The sequence below is a fragment of the Carassius gibelio genome, chromosome B20, assembly GCF_023724105.1.
Source record: "Carassius gibelio isolate Cgi1373 ecotype wild population from Czech Republic chromosome B20, carGib1.2-hapl.c, whole genome shotgun sequence".
In the NCBI taxonomy this organism is placed as follows: Eukaryota; Metazoa; Chordata; class Actinopteri; order Cypriniformes; family Cyprinidae; genus Carassius; species Carassius gibelio.
In genome coordinates this window covers 967860-992090 of record NC_068415.1, presented here as the reverse complement: position 1 = coordinate 992090, position 24231 = coordinate 967860, and the positions used below count along the sequence as shown (strand labels likewise).

At 33.1% G+C, this 24231-nt stretch overlaps 1 protein-coding gene across 6 annotated transcripts; it reads right to left on the bottom strand.

Annotated features, from left to right (window-relative positions):
- Nucleotides 1–28: 28 nt before the first annotated feature.
- pak6b (p21 protein (Cdc42/Rac)-activated kinase 6b) lies at nucleotides 29–23892 on the bottom strand. Of its 6 annotated transcripts, none has more exons than XM_052585665.1 (11): nucleotides 23824–23892; nucleotides 22405–22464; nucleotides 20986–21046; nucleotides 12067–12283; nucleotides 9613–10167; nucleotides 7894–8367; nucleotides 7602–7735; nucleotides 6521–6647; nucleotides 5129–5254; nucleotides 3557–3691; nucleotides 29–1198 (listed from the first exon to the last, which is right to left on the bottom strand). In XM_052585665.1, exons 4-11 carry the CDS (start codon nucleotides 12277–12279, stop codon nucleotides 1031–1033), a joined length of 1932 nt encoding a protein of 643 aa, XP_052441625.1. In that variant the 5' UTR covers nucleotides 12280–12283; nucleotides 20986–21046; nucleotides 22405–22464; nucleotides 23824–23892; the 3' UTR covers nucleotides 29–1030. The 6 variants fall into 6 exon arrangements, with proteins under 6 accessions (XP_052441625.1, XP_052441627.1, XP_052441626.1 ...); XM_052585667.1 differs by having other exon boundaries at nucleotides 12067–12280; XM_052585666.1 differs by lacking the exon at nucleotides 23824–23892 and adding an exon at nucleotides 23660–23737.
- Nucleotides 23893–24231: the final 339 nt, after the last annotated feature.

The following is a 24231-nucleotide window of genomic DNA, read 5'->3' as shown; positions in this document are numbered from 1 at the left end:
CAATCAATGCTTTATATAGCAGACCAAACACAGTTTGTAAATTTAATGCTTAAAAATAAAGGAACAGACCTAACATGCAATTTATAACATTTGCAAAAACAGTAGTGAATAATAAAAATCATTTAACATCTTGGAATACAAAATACAGACACTGCTGGATTACTCAAGTTCAGTTTCATTGACATTCATTATAACATAAAAAAGTTACTTTTTAAAGTCAACATGATTAATAATTAATGTTTCTGATCTCACTGTTATGCCTGATTCTGCCACGAGATAAAAAAAATAAAAAAGGTCATTGTGACTGTAATCTCACAATTCTGACTTGCAATTCAATTTTTCTCGCAATTTGGACTTTATAGCTCACAATTCTATATTTTCTTGCAATCTTTTGTTTATATCTCGCAATTAAATGTTTATTTTTTAAATTCTGAATTGATATCCCACAATTCAAGTTTTTTCCTCACAGTTATGTCTTTGCGATTTTTTTTTACTTTATATGTTGCAATTCCCTTTTCTTTGCAATAAAATTTTTTATTACAATTCTTAGTTCATATATCGCAATTCTGATTATATCTTACAAATATTATTATAATTTACTAATAAAATAAAAAAGGTGAAAAAATAAAAAATGATAAATTTTAAGTTAATATCTCGCAATTGTTACTTTTCTTCTTAGAAGTACCTTTTTTTTCTCGCAATTGTAAGTTAACATCTCAATTCTGTTTTTTTTTTCAGAATCGCAAGAATTAATGTCACAATTACCTTTTAATTCCTTGTGCTGAAGCAGAAACAGGCTTCCATATATTGTGAACGATCATCATATGGATTTAATTAACCCATCAGCAGTCTTTATTACACACAGCACATAATGTCAAAGGTTGTGTGCAAATGCATTAGAATACGAGGAATAAAGGTTGACAGAATGATTGTTCTGGAAGGAATCGCTCCTGTCCATCTCTATGAGGTTCTCCAGCTCAGGCTTTTTCCAGTGGATCGGGAAGGTTCACAGTCTCTAAAGTGCTAAAGGTCAGCATCGCGACATGCGTTTGCGGTACTGCTCCACTAGAGGCACCAGACAGCGAGGAGAAGTGGCCTGCAGCATGAAGGGATGCTGGAGCAGATCTCCGGCGCTCGCTCGCTTCAGAGGATCACGCGTCAACATCGAGTCCAGAAAATCCCTCAGGACGGGAGAGATCTGATCACACCACAAAGATCATTATACATAATATCACACATCATCATGACCAAACATGACTTCATGCTTCTGAAAGTAGGATTCATTTTCTTTAATTTAAACAGCTTGTGTTTATGGTATAAATGATATACAATAATTAAGTCATTTTATTTAATTTATGCTTGAAATCAGTATTGTTTTAGTATACTATAGCTTTTATTTTATAAAATTTATATTAGCCTTTCATTTTAAAATTTAAAGTTTAGTAATTTCTTGGTTTTTTTCTTTTAAATATATTTTTTAAATATTTCTATTAAGCTTTATTTTTTATATTTTTATGTTAAATTTATATTAGCTTTTATCTCTTACAATTTTAGCTTTAGAAAATTTGTTATGTCACTTTGTCATTTTTATTAATTTTTTAATACATTAATATTTAGCTTTTTAATAATTGTTCAGTTTTAGTGTTAGTAATTGTGGTACTTTTAAACATTCTTAATTTTTAATGTTTCATTACATTTTATTTCATTTAGGCTTTTTAATTAATGAAAAAAAATCATAGTTTAATTAATGTGTAAAAATTTATGTTTGATTCATTTTGTTATTTATTTGTCATTTTAGTTTTTCAATATTTCTATTTAAGAATTATACATTTTTCAGTTTAATAAATTGTATACCTTTTTTTTCCTTACATTTGTGATTTTACATTTCACAGTTGCCTGAAACAAATGTGTAATTCAGAGTTTCTTGAAATGTAAACTCAGTATTGTGAGCTATAAAGTCAGAATTGCAAGATATAGACTCTCGATTGAGAGTCACATGAGATATAAACTTGCAAATATGACTTTTATATCTCGCAATTAAGACTTTTATATCTCGCAATTTAAACTTTTATATCTTTATAGTGAGGTATAGAAGACTTTTAGGTCCACAATTAAGACTTTTATATCTCGCAATTAAGACTTTTATATCTTGCATTGAAAACTTTCTTTTCTCGTAAAAATGATTTTTATATCTTTTAAATATGACTTCTATATCTTGCATTGAAAACTTTTATATCTCGTAAATATGACTTCTATATCTCACAATTAAGACTTTTATATCTCGCAATTAAGACTTTTATATCTCGCAATTAAGACTTTTATATCTCGAAAAATATGACTTTTTATATCTCGCAATTAAGACTTTTATATCTTACAATAAAGACTTTTATACCTAGCAATTAAGACTTTTATATCTCGCAATTGAGGGTTTTACATCTCGCTATTAAGACTTTTACATCTCGCAATTAAAGTTTTATATCTCGTAAATATGACTTTTATATCTCGCAATTAAGACTTTTATATCTTACAATAAAGACTTTTATACCTCACAATTAAGACTTTTATATCTCGCAATTGAGGGTTTTACATCTCGCAATTAAGACTTTTACATCTCGCAATTAAAGTTTTATATCTCGTAAATATGACTTTTATATCTCACAATTAAGACTTTTATATCTCACAATTAAGACTTTTATATCTCGCAATTAAGACTTTTATATCTCGTAAATATGACTTTTATATCTCACAATTAAGACTTTTATATCTCATAAATATGACTTTTATATCTCGCAATTAAGACTTTTATATCTCGCAATTAAGGTTTTTATAACTCACAATTACGTTTTTATGCCTCACAATTAGGACTTTTATACCTCACAATTATGTTTTTATGCCTCACAATTAAGACTTTTATATCTCGCAATTAAGACTTTTATATCTCGCAATTAAGGTTTTTATATCTCGCAATTAATACTTTTCTATTTCGCAATTAAGACTTTTATATCTCGCAATTAAGGTTTTTATATCTCGCAATTAATACTTTTCTATCTCGCAATTAAGACTTTTATATCTCGCAATTAAGACTTTTATATCTCGCAATTAAGGTTTTTATATCTCGCAATTAATACTTTTCTATCTCGCAATTAAGACTTTTATATCTCGCAATTAATACTTTTCTATCTCGCAATTAATACTTTTCTATCTCGCAATTAATACTTTTCTATCTCGCAATTAATACTTTTCTATCTCGCAATTAATACTTTTCTATCTCGCAATTAATACTTTTCTATCTCGCAATTAAGACTTTTATATCTCGCAATTAAGACTTTTATATCTCGCAATTAATACTTTTATATCTCGCAATTAAGGGTTTTACATCTCGCAATTAAGATTTTGATATTTATTATATTATATTTATTTTAAACTTATTTTTATATGAATTATAATTCTATACAGTAATAATTTTTATAGTTTTTGTTATATGATATGACATGAATGTAGTTTTAGCTTCAGTTTTAGTTGACTGAAAGAACTGTTGAGGTTGTGCTGGTTTTACCCTGTTGATGTTTCTGGCGGTCGGCGCCGGCTCGTCCCTCAGTCTCTTCATCGCTGCTATCGGCGTCTCGCTGAAATACGGAGGTTCTCCATCGATCATCTCCACCACCATGATCCCCAGAGACCACATGTCCACCTACAAACACACAAAACCTCAGGATCTTTCACTTCAGCATCTCTGCCTCACTAACCTTTATCCTCTTTCCGAGGAACAAATGCAACCTTCTCATGAATCACAAAGAACTATAGATAAAGTTAATGTAGAAGTGTCTGAGATGTTCTCTGAGCAGCTGTTTGTCAGTCACACAGACACGTGTATTGTACTGTAAGTCAGTGAAAAATATGAGGAAACAAAAGTGAAACTATTACAAACTAAATGTGTGTTTATAAAATAAGTATATATAAATAAAAACAGGTTTCCTAAGGCTTTGGACCAATGCATTTCCATGAATTTTCCAGTCATTCTTTTTCTTTTTTAACCTTAAATGTCTGAAGTCCAGCTGACAGAGATATTTCTCTTAAAGTAATGGAAAAAAAAAAAATCTGAAAATTTTATTTTAACATTCCTCGTTTCAGAACATACAGAGGACTTTTAAAAGTAGCATTCAAGAAATGTTTGGAAAAAAAATAATGACTATAAATGTTTGAAATATATGAAAAAAAAATTATGTTTAAAAAAATTTCAATTTATCATTAATTTATCATTATTCTCTGAAAAATTTTAGTAGGACGTTCATCTGACATTTGTTAAAGGTTTCTACTCATTTTAGGATGTTTAGGAAATTTTCAAGAGTAAAATCTCCACAGTGTTTGGAAAAATTATAGATTTTAATATTCCCTGAATGTTTGTATAACAAACAAAAAAAGGATGTTTTTAATATCTAGAAATAAAGCATTCATTACTATTTACACATCTTTCATTTAATGTTTTTTTCACTGAAACATTAATGTAATTTTTTTTTTATTACATGACATTCATAAAACATTCAAAAGTAATGTTTACATAGTGTTTGAATTCTATCTGGAATGTTCCCTCAAGTTTTGCATAACCAAAAAAGAAAAGAAAAAAGAAAACATTTTAAAAACTGGATATTTTGAACATCCAGACATTTATAACTACATGGGAACATTATCAAAAACATGTATTGTTTAACAGGAAGGAAAAATGCATTGTTTTAAACTGATCAATCTCAGTTTTATCTTCTAAAGTCGGTGAAAGTTGGAAAGTAATTTCCCAACAAAAGGCAGTATTTTTAAGTACACTTCCCTTTGAGCATAAATGCATGTTTATGCACTTTCACTATTCCACATGGTTTTATCAATGTTTTATGAATTTATCAATCGTTCATGTTATGTTGTAGTAGAGATTTCTAACAGTATTTAATAGATTCAACATCCGTTAAAACAAATCCATGCAAATATTATGTATTGGCTCTAATCTTCCCATTAAAAGGTCTTAATCACAACATTATCTGCTGTGGCATTGTGGCTCATCCAGCATCTTTATAAGATTGCTTCCTTCATATCATATGTGATCTGATAAATTAAGGGGAAGACTGATGATGCTCGTTACCTCGGTGCTGTAGGGCGTCTTTGACACCACTTCGGGCGCCATCCAGTACGGAGTCCCGACTAACGACTTCCTCTTCGGGATGTCTTTGCTGATCTGAGCGCAGAATCCAAAGTCGGACAGTTTGACCTGTAAAACAGAGAATGAGACGACACATCAGTTCTGCTCAGGAGTTTCCCAGCTTCCTGAAGCGTAAATCAATTACATTTTCAGTCCACACGTCTACTAAACACCAGACACATGTACTTCGTCAAAATTAGTGTGCTATTTTAGTATCATTCAGAGGTTTTTATTAGTATTTTGAATTTGTTTTTATTTTTAAATTTTCATTTGAATTTTAGTAATTTTGTTGTGTTTGTCATGTTTATATGCTTTTGTTTCTTTTAAAATTATTTTATATGGTTTTTTATATGTACTTTTTTCATTTAAATTTTGAAAGTTTTAGTAATTATGTCATGTTTTCAATTCATTTTTGTTTTTAATTAAACATTTCAATAACATTTTTCATTTTATATTTTTTTTATTTTCAACGTTTTAGTAATTTTGCACTTTTGTTTTTTTATATTTTATATTATACTTTTTTATTTTATCTTTTCATTTACATTTTAGTTAAAGTTTTAGTAATCTTCTTTTTTTTAAAAAAAAATTCTATTAGTTAAAGTTTTGGTAATTTTTTCTTTTATTTAATTTAATTTATTTAATTTCTTTTATTTAATTTCTTTTTTTGTCATTTTTCTAAAAACAAAATATCTGAAAATGTTTCTGTATACCGTAGTTTTTATTTTTATATTTTGTTTTCATTTTGTAATTTTTATTAAAGTTTAAAGAATTTTGTTGTCGTTATTTTTATTCGTTTTTGTTATTTTTTTTCTTAATTATAAATTTTATTTCTTTTTTTGCTATTTTTGAACTTGAAGTTAAACTAAACAAAGAAATGTGAAATAAAATAAGTTGAAGCTATGTAATATATATGTGTGTGATTTTAGTTTATTATATTTTAAAAAGTGATTTTTGTATGGTTTTAATTAATAACAATAGCCATGGTATACTGAAAAAAAAAATCTGGTGCAGAAACAATTTTAACTTGCTAATTATTGTAGTATTTTCTTATAAAATGTACTCCTATGATATTTGTTTTATTTACAACTTCCAAAAATATATATTACTTTACAATGTAGAAAGTAAATCCTAAAACATCAGAAGACAAAACCCCTGCTAAATGCATAATACATATCAATATTTTTGATTTTCTAATGTCTATATGATTTATTATTTTAAAGATTAAAAGACATTGTTTTATACTTTAAGCAGCTCATGGGTTGAACTCTCAGTCGTGGGAAGCTCATACAGATGTAAATGAAGAGTGTATTAGCAGCGGTCAGGAGTGTGTCTCACCCGGCCGTCCAGCGTCAGTAAGATCGAGTCGCTCTTGATGTCTCTGTGTATGACGCCCTGAGCGTGAAGATAACAGAGAGCCTGAAGAACAGCTTCACACACTGTAGCAATCTGCTCCTCCGTTAGCCTAAACACACACACACACACACACACGTTTGTTTCTGTGAATTGACCATAGACTTCTATTACTTTTATGCTAGACTGAACAATATTTTCTATCCCCGAACCCTAAAACTACCCCGTAACCATTCTGTACTGCATTATTACACTTTTGGATAAATATCATTTACTATTTTTCCCCTCTCTCTCTCTCTCTCTCACACACACACACTCTCTCTCTCTCTCTCTCACACACACACACTCTCTCTCTCTCTCTCTCACACACACACACACACACACACTCTCTCTCTCTCACACACACACACATACACACACACTATTTCTCTCTCACACACACACACACTCTCTCTCTCTCTCTCTCTCACACACACACACACAAACACACACACACACACTCTCTCTCTCTCTCACACACACACACACACACACACTCTCTCTCTCTCTCTCTCTCACACACACACACACTCTCTCTCTCTCTCTCACACACACACACACTCTCTCTCTCTCTCTCTCACACACACACACACACATACACACACACTATTTCTCTCTCACACACACACACACTCTCTCTCTCTCTCTCTCTCTCTCTCTCTCTCTCTCACACACACACACACAAACACACACACACACACTCTCTCTCTCTCTCTCTCACACACACACACACACTCTCTCTCTCTCTCACACACACACACTCTCTCTCTCTCTCTCTCACACACACACACACACACACTCGCTCTCTCTCTCTCACACACACACACACTCTCTCTCTCTCTCACACACACACACTCTCTCTCTCTCTCTCTCTCACACACACACACACACACACATTGACAGTAACACTTATGTTCAGTGTGATTTCAGGTGAAGATCATGCATCTGATCACTCAGTAAAGTATGTCATCAGTCCTCTCTGACCCGAGGAATCCTTCATTACATGTTCATTAAAGCTGTTTCTGACCTGGTTTCTGAGACGATGTTGGTGAGAGCGCCGCCCTGCAGGTACTCCATGATGACCCACAGCTCTTCACCCACCAGAGCACTCTTGAACATCTCCACCACGTTTTTATGCCTGTAATCTCGCATGATAACCACCTGTGTGTGAAGACATCCAGAAAACATTTTTATAATAATACTATATATATATATATATATATATATATATATATAGCGAGAGAGTGTGTAGCTATATATGCCCTGTTTAGTAAATCTGTGCCTGATTGTGTTGTGATCGACAGATGAGATGCTCGTACTTCATTGAAGAGCAGTTCTCTCCTCTGCTGCTTCCGGACGTCCATCATCTTGACGGCGACCTGCCGCCCGCTGTGCTTCTCTCGGGCGATGCACACCACGCCCGTGGAGCCCTCGCCGATCTTCACGAAGTTCTCCAGATACAAGCGAGGGTCGCCGGTGTCCACCACCATCTGCAGCGCGGCTCTGAACTGCTGGTGGGTGACTCCGGGTGACTCCAGGCCACTGCCGGACGTCTGAGCCGCTCTGAGGCTGGGCGACGAGGCTCCGCTGGGGGATGCGGGCGAGCCGGTCGGAGCGGGTCTGGGCTGAGACGGGCTGTCCTGCGTCAGAGCGACCGAGGCTGGAGTTTGATTGGGAGAAACCAGGTCGCTGGAGGAACGCCGTGTGTTTGGATGGCTGAGTACTCCATGGCCCGGTTTAGGACTGCTAGTGCCGTTAGGTTTAGAAACGGCTGGGAAACGCGGTGAATTCACCTGGATTCGTGGAAAAAGAATAAGCTTTTTAAGCTCTTCAAACAAATGTAGGAAGTAGCTTATTACTCTAGAATAATATTAAAGGAATATTCTGTGTTTAAAATAGTGCTGTCAAACGATTAATCGCGATTAATCGCATCTAAAATAGGTTTTTGTTTGCATAGTATATGTATGTATGTACTGTGTTTGTTTATCATTTATATATAAATACACACACATGCATGTATATATTTAAGAAATATGTTACATTTATATATTAAGTATATTTATATATAATTGAAATTTTCAGAATATAAATTAGTACCGTCAAACGATTAATTGCGATTAATCGCATCCAAAACAAAAGTTGTTTGCACAGTATATGCACGTTTGCACTGTGTTTATTTATTATGTATATATAAATACACACACATGCATGTACATATTTAAGAGTAATTTTATGTTTATATATTAAATATATTTATATATAATTTAAATTTTATGAATATAGATAAGTGACATCAAACGATTAATCGCGATTAATCGTATCCAAAATAAACGTTTTTGTTTACATAATATATATGTGTGCACTGTGTATATTTATTATGTATATATAAATACACACACATGCAAGTAGATATTTAAGTAAAATATGTAATATTTGTATATTAAATATATTTAGATATAATAGAAATTTTATGAATATAAATAAGTACCGTCAAACGATTAATTGCGATTAATCGCATCCAAAACAAAAGTTTTTGTTTGCATAGTATATGCACGTTTGCACTGTGTTTATTTATTATGTATACATAAATACACACACATGCATGTATATATTTAAGCAAAATATGTAATATTTGTATATTAAATATATTTATATATCATATAAATAATATAAATATATACATGTAAAAAAAAGTTAAATATACTGTATGTGTGCTTATATATATTACATTTATATATTAATTTAAAGTAAATTAAATAACTTAAATATATATAAATATAACATTTTATATAAATGTATTTAAATATATAATTTAAATTATATATAAAATCAATAAATAAATTATATATATATTTTATTTTTATTCTATATATATATATATATATTATTTATTTATTTCTATATATATATATATATATATATATATATATATATATATATATATATATATATATATATAACATAAATGAAATACACACACACACACACATAACCTACTGGAAATGCTAAAGAATGTTTTTAGAAAATATGTCTCTAACCTTGAAGTTGTATGTGGACTGAGGCCTCCTCTGCGCGTCTATCGTGGGCTGATCTGAGTTCAGTCTCACTCCATTGTTTTGGCTGTAGTTGCTGTAGAGACACGATACAGGCCTCTGGTTGGGTTTTACATCTCTTTTATCAGTAGCAGGCCCTACACGAGCAGTTTTAGGTGTGAGCAGAATGTCCCGGGGCATCAGCATGGGCTGTCCCAGGAACATGGACTTGGCTCTGGGTCGTGACTCGGTGGAGTTCATGGTGTAGCTGTTCTTGGATTCGGGCCGAGGGCTTCCGCTCTCGCTGTGGACCGGTCTGGACCTGGAGCTCCAGTCTGACACCGGCTGTCCGTTCCTCCAACTGGCCTCATTGAGCTCCTGATATTCATAAGTCTCTCCTTCGGCTACCTCACCCAGACGGCCCAGAGACTGGGCTCTTTTCCTTAAAGACGGGCCTGTTCTCCTCAACGAGTTTGAGCTTGTAACAGTGAGACGATTCATCTGAGCGATCGCCGCAGAAATGTAGTCCTCATGTCCGATGAAACTGCCGCGAACAATCCTCTGGAAGAGAGAATTCAACATGACATTAAAAATCATCTTAATGCTGGATGTGTTTCAGGTTTTGTCTTCTCCAGATGTTCACTGATGGACTGGAGTGCTGTGGATTATTGTGATGTTTTTATCAGACTCTCATTCTGACGGCACCCATTCACTGCAGAGCATCCATTGATGAGACACTGATGCAATGCTGCATTTCTACAAATCTGATGAAGAAACAAACTCATCCTGATCTCAGATGAACTGAGGGTGAACGCATTTAAAATGTTTGTTTTGTCATAAATCAGCTGCCCGCTCAGATGCAGTTATATAATGCACACAATGCATGACAGCTTTAATTACAAAAAGTCGTGTGCTTCACATTCCTGCTCGGCAAACTGAGAAACTTTAGCCAGCGGGAACAACAATGTGCCTCTCAGATGAAGATGGTGCTTCATCACTCAGTCACCAAAAATCCAGTTCATGAAGCTACAGTTTGATTGACAGCTGATAAATCTGTATACAATTATTTAACTAGTGGATTTGTCCTTAGGAGAGTTTAAAAGAAAAAACTAATATTTATTATAATTTTTGCATGATGTTTTGGATTAATTGTCATGAAAATAATGCCAATAACTTATAACTTTAAAATATACAGATTTTTAATGCACTATTTTTACGGGTTTTTTTTTTTCGTTCTTGTGAAATTCACCTAGTGACTATTTATACAATAATAACATAATAATTTTGATAAATTATAAAAATATATTAAAAAAAATAAGTTCTGCATATAATTTTCTTTAAAAATACCATTTTATTGCTCATATAGATATATTATAATGTCAATAAGCCTTGCATGAACTGGACAAGCGAAAGCAACAAACATGATGCTGATGAAGTCATTATATAACAGCAGCGCTGAGCAGGTCTGTCTGTCCTCTGTAATTAGAGGATAGAAACTCATCATGAACACATCTGAATGGTGTTTCTGATACGTGAGAACCCTGGGGAAATATGACAAAGACCTTGGCTTCGATATAAACCGAACCTCCCTCTACAGAACCTGTTTAACAGAGACAACTGGAGCTGCAAACATGAGCACGAAACACTTTCTCAGGGAAAAGCCTGGTCTTAATGTGACGTTTCTCAAGAAATTACTGAAAGTGCTACAAGGAGTGTGCCAGAAAAATAATGTTATGTAGTATTGCAAATAATGCAAAAAAAAAAAAAATGCTGTATATATATATGCATTAAATTCCATAAACAGTTGCATTACACAAATTCATTTGCAGTCCAATGCAATGCACTGTACTATTAACTATATGTTTTTTGCATGATATTTTAATTAATTGTGAAAATAAGCCTAAGTCTCGCAAATAATGAGAAAAATGTAAATATTTAAGAAATAATTTTTTTAAATAATTACATAATAATATACAAGAATATACAATATATCCATGCAGTGAATTTCCTTATATTTTACCTAATTTTAATAAAAATATGCTTAATAATAACGTTATTCAAATAATGCATGCATATATATATATATATATATATATATATATATATATATATATATATATATATATATATATATATATATATATATATATATATATATATTTATTTATTTTTTGAATCTGGACATGTTTTTGTTAGATTCATCTATAGATTATAGATATTTATTATATAATAAAAGTAGAACTATTATTCACTATATTCTTAAATGTCATAAAAATAATGCTACTATTTTTAATTATTAATTAATATATGTATAATTCATATTACAGTTTATCTACAATATATATATATATGCAATAACCATAACATGACTGCATGCATTCAACAAATACATGACGATTGCATACAAAAAATGCAATGCAAACCTCATGTGTTTATGTGTGTATCCTGAAGCAGCTTTACCTTCTGTGGTTTGAGCTGCACCTGTGTGATTCTGCAGGGGTCCACCACAGGTTTGGGTCTCCGGAGCGTGTCTATGAGGCTTTGCCATTGAGGCGGCAGACCCACGAAACAGCCCTGCACCGGGTCGAAGGACGTGTGCACCCTGTGCTCGAAGTTCCTCGGTGTGGAGATCTCCAGCCTCCTCTTCTTCTTCTTTTTCTTCCACTGGAACATCCTGCTGGAAACAAGAGTGTGTCCCATCATAACACCACAGCTCTGAGAAAATACAAGACTGAAGGAGAGGCGGAGCTGTCAATCAGACACCTGAGGACACGCCCCTTTCCTGAAGCAGAACACGTGATATATCTACTATATCATTTTGTATGATAGTTTTCCCTTATTTATCATTAAAAATATTATGTGTGAAAAAAATGTGACTGAAATATGATCTAGACTTGTTTTGTGTGAGATTCATCCACAAAGTGACTATAAATAATAATTACATAATAATGTTACAAATAAAATGTTATCACTAGAATATAGAATATATAAAAGCTTAATAATAACGTTGATAATTTGTAATGTAAATCAATGAGATGTTTATAAATCAAAACTGATACAAAACGTTCTAAATATCAGTGACTTTGTAGGATTATAAAGAAGTCAGTTCGGGAGTTGGAAGTGTGAATCATTTGAGTCAGTTTGGGGTTGGCGAATCATAGATGTATATGGATACCCTATGCATTTTTAACTAATTTAGTAGCTAGTTCTAATTATGTTTTCCACGCGTGTTTAGGTGTGATATGTGAACTCATATTTTTTATTTTAATGATGTGCCTTTTAACAGTATCAAGTATATTCAAAAACTAAACAAATCGTGCCTAAAAAGTGCAGACATCTAGGCTAATGTAAAGTTACATGATGAAGTCATACTAGTGCGTGTGGCGCGTGCACAGTTTGAGTGCGTTCTTTCACTGCATTATTCAGTGTATTCAAATGCATTTATGAATGCACGTGAATGATCACAAAATTCAAGATATGGGGGTTAGAAAATGTATATATTTATATCATTTTATGTAGTTAATCAATATCACACGAAGAGTGCCATTTCAGTTTTTCTCCAAAAATCAGCATGATTAAAATGTGATATTAAGTTACTACAAACAATAATTTAATTACAAATACAAAATGTTGCAGAATAATGTAATATATGAATGAATAATAGCCTAAAGAACATTTGTGCCAAAAGGGTTCCTTCTTGTCATTATAGAACAGTAAAGAACCCTGTTATTAGTAACGCGATTACCTTTGACAGTAACTAATACTGTAACGCATTACTTTTTTAAATAAATTAACTCCGTTACCATATGGTGCATTGTCCGTTACTTTTTTAAAAGTTAATTAATTTTGACTGAAGTGCAGCCTAACCTGTTTGCAGCAGCGACGCATTGTAGGATTGGTGGATGCCAACCACTGTAAACACGAAGACGCACTGTGGGCGTGTCTCCGTTTATTCAAGTGTGTGCGGCAGTCATGGCGAGTCAAGGCGAGAGCAACACGAGTTTCTCAAAGTGGAAATATGCTCATTATTTCACTTTAGTTGAGCATAAAGACAAAAACCTTTTAGTCACACGTAAGCTGTGTCTTTCTGGTTCGAAAGTCCTATCCTAGCCCAAGAATTTCCAATCCGTGCTCAGATTAAGTGAAGTGACATTCAGTGACATTCAGCCAAGTATGGTGACCCATACTCAGAATTTGTGCTCTGCATTTAACCCATCCGAAATGCACACACACAGAGCAGTGAACACACACACACACACACACCCACACTGTGAGCACACACCCGGAGCAGTGGGCAGCCATTTATGCTGCGGCGCCCGGGGAGCAGTTGGGGGTTCGATGCCTTGCTCAAGGACACCTAAGTCGTGGTATTGAAGGTGGAGAGAGAGCCGTTCATGCACTACCCCCACCCACAATTCCGTCCGGCCCGAGACTAGAACTCACAACCCTTCGATTGGAAGTCCAACCCTCTAACCATTAGGCCACGACTCCCCCACGATTAGGCCACGATTTTGTAAACCGTACCCTCGGTTTTTGAATCTGTACCCACGAATTCATAATCTGCGCGCACACTTTCGCAATCCGTTCCCATGGATTTGTAAACTGTAGCCTACTCACTGATTCATGCAGCAAGCTCCTACGTGTTAACATACAGTTTTAATTAATATTATTATGAGTGAGCATAAGTGTCTTAAGTGATTCTCTGTATGTTTTTCTCATACAGGTGAAACATTGTTGAAAACATGCACCTGTCTCTACTGTGGAGTCACCGGCTTTCAGTCAGCTCCTTAGCATGAGAACATAGATTTCATTTTTTAACTCCTTCCAATATATATATATATATATATGTGTGTGTGTGTGTGTGTATTTATGCATGTATGTTTCTCGAAACTGATTCTGAATAATTCAGATTGCTTTAATTTATTTATTTCAAAATGTTTTGTGTTATGTTGTCCATTGTTGATAGTTTTCATACTTAAGCTGTGAAAGGAACATTTTTAAGGGCTCAACACAACGTCTTTTATGATGCAGAAGCCACTTTAGTTTTTGATTCTGAATGTATTATTCAGATGTTTTGTAATTTATTTCAGAAATCCTTGTGATATACAATATTCAGTTAGTGTTGGTCTGACTTCATCAAAATAGTGTTTAAAAATGACTTTCTGTTTTACTTTGTGTTTGTATAGACCATAACGCATAAAAGTGAAGTTCTTTAAAAGAAAGTTCTTTAAAAAAAGTAACTAAAAAGTAACTTTTATCAGTAATGCATTACTTTTTGGTGTAAGTAATCAACAAAGAGTTATTGAGTTAGTAATTGAGTTAGTTTTTGAATGAAGTAACTAGTAACTGTAACTAGTAACTATTTGTTAGTAACTAGCACAACACTGGTCCTCACAGACTCTTCTGTCTTCATCTCTCCTCGTGATCTCCTGATCCTCTGCATGTGTGTCTTACACATATTATTAACCTTTTATCTTACCTTTTGGCCATATAAATTGTTACACATAATGCAATATTGTAAAAAAAAAAGCAAAATAAATAACATTTTAACTAAAGTTAATTAATTAAAATTGAATTAAAATAATTACATTTAATATGAAATGATATTATTATTTAAAATAATTATTTTATTTTATTCCTTTGACTTTATATAATAATTACATCATAATGTTAAAAATAGAATTATATAACTGGAATATATAAAAAATATATAATACATCTACACAGTAAAATGCTTTGTACTAATATCAGCTTTATTTTTTCCCCTGATATTTTTGCTTTATTGTCATATAATGCGAAAAGTAGGCTTTAAATAATTTTGATTTTGGAGTGATTTTGTGAGATTGTCTCTGATTTTTGTCTGCTGAAAAAAAGCTTAAATCAAACGATGATGAAGACAAGCACTTTGAAACATTTCGTCTCGTGACCTTTCATGACCCTCAACACCCATCCAGATGCAGGAGATAAACAAGAACAGATTTATGCAAATACAAGCGATAGAAAATATTATTTCTCATTTTTAAGCAATTATTTAACATACAATATATATCCATGCAGTGAAACTCTATGCACTAAAATCTATATTGTTTTTGATAGTTTTTCAAATGTATACAAAACAATTGTTATATTTAATTCGATTTAATTATTTAATTTAAATATTATTTTTACTACAATAATGTACTTTACATTTACATTTAATCATTTAGCAGACGCTTTTATCCAAAGCGACTTACAAATGAGAACAATAGAAGCAGTCAGGTCAACAAGAGAACAACAACAGTATACAAGTGCCATGACAAGTCTCAGTTAGTCTAGTATAGAACGCATAGCCAGGTATATATAATTTTTTTTTTTTTTTTTTTTTTTATTAAATGAAAAAGACAAGAAAAGGAAAAGTACTGGTGTTAGTAGGTTAAGTGTAGGCGAAAAAGATGAGGCTTTAGATGTTTCTTGAAAGTGAGTAAAGACTGTACGAATTGAGATTGGGAGGTCATTCCACCAGCTGGGCACAGTCCAGGAAAAGGTCCGTGAGAGTGATTTTGAATTTCTTTGGGATGGCACCACAAGGCGTTGTTCACTTGCAGAGCGCAAGCTTCTTGAGGGCACATAAGATTTAACCAGTGAGTTTAGGTAAGTTGGTGCCGTGCCAGTGGTCGTCTTGTAGGCAAGCATCAGTACCTTGAATTTGATGCGAGCGGCTACTGGTAGCCAGTGTAACCTGATGAGGAGGGGAGTAACATGAGCTTTTTTTGGCTCATTGAAGACAACCCTCGCTGCTGCATTCTGGATCATTTGCAGAGGCTTGACAGTACATGCAGGAAGACCCGCCAGGAGAGCATTACAATAGTCCAGTCTGGAGAGAACAAGAGCTTGGACAAGAAGTTGGGTTGCTTGCTCTGACAGGAAGGGTCTAATCTTCCTAATGTTGTATAAGGCAAACCTGCAGGACCAGGTTGTTGTAGCAATGTGGTCAGTGAAGCTTAATTGATGATCCATCACAACTCCTAGGTTTCTGGCTGCCATCGAAGGAGTTATGGTTGACGAACCCAGCTGTATAGAGAAGTTGTGATGAATCAATTGGTTAGCTGGAATCACCAGTAGTTCAGTCTTCGTAAGGTTAAGCTGAAGGTGATGGTCATTCATCCAGCTAGAAATGTCACTCAGACAGGCTGAAATGCGAGCAGCTACCGTCGGGTCATCAGGCTGGAATGAGAAGTAGAGTTGGGTGTCATCAGCGTAGCAGTGATAAGAAAAGCCATGCTTCTGAATGACAGATCCTAAAGATGTCATGTAGATGGAGAAGAGAAGTGGTCCAAGTACTGATCCCTGAGGAACCCCAGTAGCAAGGTGGTGTGACTTAGAAACCTCACCCCTCCAAGACACACTGAAGGATCTGTCAGAGAGGTAGGACTTAACCCACAGGAGAGCAGTTCCAGAGATTCCCATCTTTCTGAGGGTGGACAGGAGAATCTGGTGATTAACGGTGTCAAAAGCAGCAGACAGGTCCAGTAAGATGAGTACCGAGGATTTTGAAGCCGCTCTTGCTAGTCGCAGGGCTTCAGTAACTGAGAGCAGAGCAGTCTCAGTTGAGTGGCCACTTTTGAAGCCAGATTGGTTGCTGTCCAGGAGGTTGTTCTGTCCAAGGAACATAGAAAGCTGGTTGAACACAGCCCGCTCAAGTGTCTTTGCAATGAATGAAAGAAGGGATACCGGTCTGTAGTTTTCAAGAAGCGCTGGATTTAGAGATGGTTTCTTGAGCAGTGGGTTTACCCGAGCCTGCTTGAATGCTGAGGGAAATGTTCCAGAGTGAAGAGAGGAGTTGATAATGTGAGTAAGTGAAGGTATGACTGAAGAAGAGATCGCTTGAAGGAGGTGAGTGGGGATAGGATCAAGTGGACAAGTAGTGGGATGATTGGACAGGAGAAGTTTGGAGATGTCCATCTCTGAGAGTGGGGAGAAGGAGGATAAAGAGTGTGCGTCGGTCATTGTGAAGTTTTCCTCAGTCTGCGGTGTGGAGAATTGTTCACTGATGGATCTCGTCTTATTTGTGAAGAAAGTTGCAAAGTCGTCCGCTGTAAGAGTCGATGGAGGTGGTGGAGGTGGATTAAAAAGAGAAGAGAAAGTCTTGAATAGTGTTCGAGCGTCACAGCAGCTGTTAATTTTGTTGTGGTAGTAGGATGTTTTAGCTGTTAAGACCTTTGCAGAGAAGGAAGAGAGGAGTGATTGATACACAATGAGGTCCGTAGAGTTTTTTGATTTCTGCCATTTCCTCTCTGCAGCCCTGAGTTTAGAGAGGTACTTAGTACCTATATTTAATAATAACAAAATAAAGTTAAAAATAGAATTGTATTACTATAATATACAATAAATCCATGCAGGGAAATTCTATCTACTATATCATTTTGTATGATAGTTTTCCTTATTTATCATTAAAAATATATAAAAATTGTGAGTGAAATACGATCTAGACTTGTTTTGTGTGAGATTCATCCACATAAAATAATACAGTGATTACATAATAATGTTAAAAATAAAATGTTATCACTAGAATATAGAATATATAAAACCTTAATATCAAATATATATATATATATAGTCAGATATTTCTGTTATTATCATAAAAAGTGATGCAAGTAATGCATATATTTTTACTCTTATTTTATTTTTTGGAGTGAAATATGATCTATTGTGTGCCATTTCAGGCATTACTCTGTCTTCTGTATGCTAATATCAAATTAAAATAACATGCATATTTATAAAGCATCTCTTTTTTATATATAATAATAAACATCTTGCAGATTATTCAAGGCTCTTGCAAACATATACGTTCACTGTGAGCTGATTACTATGTAGAAATAGTACACTGTCCATATTTCAGTTGTCTAGAGTTATTCTAGAAAAACCTGTGGTTAGTAATTTGTTTAGTCAAATTGTCCCTGTTGTGAAATTTAGGTCAAAGAGTCTGTTTCTATATGATTCAGACCTGCATTAGCAGACGTGTTTAATACAATAATGACTCTATAATCAACAGTAAAGGGTTCAAACGCTTTCAGAGAAGAAAATAAGCCAAATAAGATATGCATGAATGCATGAAAATCTATTTATTTCACTCTGCCAGTTTTATTTTGTTTATGCATAAAGTCTGTTTTAGTTTTTTCTCAAAAAGTAATAATTATAAAATATATCCGGCACCATCCTCAGAGATTAATATTGAGTGTTGAAGAATAATTTCATTTGTTCAATAAAAAAGTTTTAAAAAGTGTGTGTGTGTTGCACTGATTAAGAGATTTTATCCACTAATTGTTTTTATTTTAAATTTATATTTAAAAGATATATACTGTATATATATATATTGGATATAAAAATCTAGAATTCCAAATGCTTTTAAAAAAAAATCAAGAATAATGTTAAGCAGAAAAGATTGAGAATTGTTTTTGAACCTTTTTTTCTGGAAAATTTTTCAGAAAGGATATTGTTTTAGCCTAAAAAATATATATATATATTAATAACAATAATTTATAAAATATATTTTTTATTATATTTTATTTTGATATGTTCTGTTTTAAGTTTAAATTAAAAGTTGTAATATTTTTTAGGTGTTATTTTTGTCATTTTCAACAGTTTACATTTTTTTTATCTATATAGTTTTTAGTTTAGTTAATTTAGCTTAATTTATTTAACTATTTCAAGTAATGAAAATGTTTTTGTATGGTTTTAGTTTTAGTTAATGATAATATATATAAAAAAATAATTTGTAAAAAATATATAATAATTACACGCTGATAGTAACCTGATAAATAACCTGGATACATATTTATACAAATTCACAATACGCCTGAGATATATATGTGCCACCTCTACTCAATCTTTTAATGACAGATTAAGCAGACCCATTTTTACAAAAATATATATACTCTTTATACATACAGTTGAGGTTAAAAGTTTACATCCCCTCTTCAGAATCTGCAAAATGTTCATTATTTTACCAAAATAAGAAAGATCATACAAAACAAATGTTATTCTTTATTCAGTACTGACCTGTATAATATATTTTACTTAGGGTTAGTGCACAGAAAAATCCTTCAGCTATCACAAATTCTCTGGGTTTTCAGCATTTCTGTGTATTTGAACCCTTTCCAGCTATGATTGTATCATTAGGAGATCTATCGTTTCACTCTGAGTACAACTAGGGATGCACGATATTGGATTTTGGCCGATATTCGATATGCCGATATTTTCAAAATAATTTTGGCCGATGCCGATACCGATATATATACAAATTTTTCGCCTGATATATTTAAACTTTAATTTTACTGAAGAGAAATCCATGTATCTCTTCTGTACTGATTCTACCATAAATGTATTATTTTACAAATGTAGACAGACATTCACACCTGAAAAACAGGTCAATTATTTCACTTGGAGAATATCGGTTTGGCTCATCAGCAGAAATATTCATATCAGCCGATACCGATGATGGACATTTTAAGCTTTTATCGGCCGATACCGATGTTGTGCCGATATTATCGTGCATCCCTAAGTACAACTGATGGACTCATATACAACTATTACAGAAGGTTCAAACGCTCACTGATGCTACAGAAGATAAAACCATGCATTAAAAGTATCAGGGTAAATTTAACTTAGTTTGTCTTCTGGGAAGCATGCAGTGATCTTATATATCATTTGAAGAGCAGTACTAAATAATAAAAAAAAGAAAATATTTAGGCAAAATAAGAAAAATGTAAACATCTCCATTTTGTTCAAAAGTTTTCACGCCCTGGTTCTTAATGCATGGTTTCTCCTTCCGGATCATCAGAGAGTGTTTGAACCTCATGTAACAGTTGTATGTGAATCCCTCACTTGTCCTCACAGTGAAAAAATGCATCTTAAAATCATACAGTCATTTTTGGAAAGAGTTCAAATACACGAAAATGCTGGAAAACCAAATAATCAATGGGAGCTGAAGGGTTTTTCTGAAGAACAGCAGACAGTTTATCTGTTCAGGATAGACAAGGGACTCATAAACAACCATCAAAAAATTAAAAACCACAACTGAGGATCATTCAGCTAACAACACTGTTAAGAAGCAAGGGGCGTGAAAACTTTTGAACGGGGCCATTATTATAAACCCAACTATTTATTTCTATTTTGAATTGTGTGTAAACAGTGTTTTATGGGAAACATCTTAATCAGGTCAGTACTAAATAAACAATAACATGCATTTTGCATGATCCCTCTTATTCTGGTAACATAATCAACATTTCGCATATTCACACATTTTTGACCTCAACTTTCCATTGATTTTAGAATGCATCAAATAAACAAACTTGTAAACGTGAAGCCTGTTTCCATTGCACGAGAGCATGAGGCTCTTACCTGTGGATTTGTGTTTGATTTCCCTTCAGTTCAGCTCGTTCACATCATCTCTCAGCAGACCCTGATCAGCACAGAAACACAGTATATGAGCGAGGACATGATGGTGTGGAGATGGTGAAGAAACTCTTCCTGCGGCACGTCGTGACATGAGAGTATTCATGACCTACATCTCAACATGCCAGGATGGATCAGAAGCCAGCGCCCACAAGCAACAAAAGCACGAAGGCTTGTTTATCCATGAAAACCTGACTTTAGGGGTGTGCAGATATTCATGCAACTATTGCATACCATTTATTAAGCCAAAATGCGTGTCAATACTCCACATTAAATGGGTCAGGTTAAACATTATTGACTCAGTGTTATTTACCAAGTCATATCCTTTAGGACAAAGTTCAGAAGTAAAATATGAACTTTTTGCTGAGTTGTGTCTGAACAGCCAAGCTCCAGATTTTCGAATGTTTTCAGTGTATAACATGTTCTTGGTAATGCAGTCTTATTTCCCAGTTTTTGACACTTAACGATGTGCACGCTTTGAGATATAATGTCTCTGACGGAGACCCCTGATAAACTCAAGCACACAAACACATGCAGATGTTGTATGTGTCACATTATTTGCAGAAACGCCCTGCATCTAATTCATCTGCAGATTCATTTACACTCACCAAACTGGTTAAGGGTTTCATGACCAGGGTTTGTAACTGTAAGCCATCCAAACAACACACCGAACACAAGAACAAGAAAACACAATTATTTTCTATTACAGAAAACATCAACCCAACAGTGGGATCTCTGTGATGTTCTTTTATTGTATTTCTTATAATTTCCCATAAAACTGGTATGGTATTTTGTAATAAGATGACGTGTTATTTTAGTATAAATTAGGGATTATTATATTTTTTATTCAGATTTTTAATGCATTTTAATTTTTTATATTTTGTTTGTAATTTTATGTAAAGTTTTAATATTTATAATTGCATGCTTTTTTATTGTATTATTATGTTTTAATGTTTTATATTTTTGCTAATTTTATTTCAGTTTTAGTTATTTTAGGATTTTTTTTAAATATTATTATTATTATTCTTTATTTTTTTTTTTTTTTATATATTTTATTAACTATAATATTCTTGTTGCTGTCACTTGACTAGTTGAATTTACAACATTTGCAAAATCTTTCAGGCGTAGTATTTATAAATGAACCTAATTTTGAGAAATAAAAAAGTTAATGGAATAAAGAAAAAAAAAGAGAAATGAGAAAACTCTTTATTCTTTGATTTTTAGATGCAATTGCAGAATGTAAAATTACAAATTTGAACTACTAGAAAACACCTTGATATGAGATGCATGCTTCCAGAGAGATGATAATCTATGTCTGTGCATAAATTACATCCAATATAAGTTAAAGAAAGCTTTAGAAATCACCTTAAACATTTCTCCTCTTCATCAAGTTCATGGAAAATCCATGTCCAGGAATGTCACGATCTGTTTAGACAAGCAGAAGATCAGCCTTTACACGACTCCTGCACTGCTATGCATTAGTTCAGTGCAGCCTGGTCAACACACTGGATGTTTTACTTTTGAGTTTTCCCTTCTAATTTTTATCATTCTTCATTATTTTCATTACGGCAATTAATTTCTTGTCTTACATAAACAAAATAGAGTTAAACAATCTTAATTTAACTCACTAAATTATAATCAGGACAGCAAAAGCTACTCCTGGTAAGTAGAATAAACTAAAAATAAAATTTAAAATGTATTTATCATTATTGTTATTTTAAATAATATAAACGTTAGCTGAAAGTACAAATAAAAAAGTCTAATTTTATTTTAATTTAAGCACTACAATAAGTAAATATAAAACTGAAATAATACAAATAATAATAATTCATAATAGGAATAGGAATAGTAATAATAATAACACAACAAAATTGCTAAAACTTTAACAATATTTTACTTTATAAAATAAAGCTGAAAAATAGAATAAAAATATGTATTTTAAAAAGACTAATGAAAGTTATTAAAAACAACAAAATTACAAAAAGATGATCAAAATTTGACTATTAAATAACTAAAAATGGAATAAAAAATGACTAAAATTCTATATTTTAAAGAATAATAAATGTTATAAACACAACAAAATTACATTACAAAATAACGAAAAATCTGTATTTAAAAAAAAAATAATGAAAGTTATAGAAACATAACAAGAAGACCAAATCTTGAACAAAATGTTACTTCATGTATTAAAAAAAATTAAAAACAGAAACTGACAAAGACATTAAAAAAATGACAAAACAGCAACACCAACAACAAAATAACTATAACTTTAAATGAAAACAGAAAGTACGAAAATGAAAACAAATTCAAAATATAACGGTATATCAATGAAACTAAAACAGCACTGTAGAAATGCAACTAAAACATCACTGTTTTTCTCCATTACGGTATTGTGAATTGTGAGCTTTACTGGCATGAAAATCTAGTCAGGACAACTCTTGACGGTCTTAAACATGTTTCATGTCCTTTAAGTCCTTTAAAGTCATCTATAGCATGATCTTTTGTGGTGAAACATGACCCAGACGAGTTTCATGTCTGACCCTGGCAGCAGAACGAGAAACTGAAGCACTTTTACACTCGGGCCCCAGAGAACCGGAAAGATGAAGACAAAGGCGCTCACCTCTGTCTAAAACCACATGTTCTCCAAGAGCTCGCCTCCTCAATCCTTCACCTTTCCTCTCTTTAGTCCCCAAAACAAACACCAGCACCCTTCAGAACCAGAAGCTTCTCTTAGAAAAGCAAGAGTGAGACCATAAAGACAGAAAGAGAGGATTTCGGTCCTACCTGAGGATCGCAGCAGCGCTCATGAAGGTCTCTCTCTCACACACACACACACACACACACACACACTCGAACATGTAGATCTGCGTGCTGCTGCATGTTCTGAAGGTTTGGGAGCGTCTCTATCCACGCTGACTCACTCACATTACAGACTTCTAGTGTGCTGCAGGGCGTTAAAGTGGCCAGAGATAAATACTTCCATAAACCAGATCTCCATCAGACGCCTGCTGTGCTGGGGGTCCTTCACCTGATTTGGTGTTTCTGGCCAAAAATGGCATGTAAATCTCTCTTTATGTGATATTATCACTAAATCTTGGATATGAAAACATTATTTAATGCTATGACATTGAAAGCCTAGTTTCTTAAATCACACATGGTATGTATAACAACTAACCCATTTTTTTTTACATT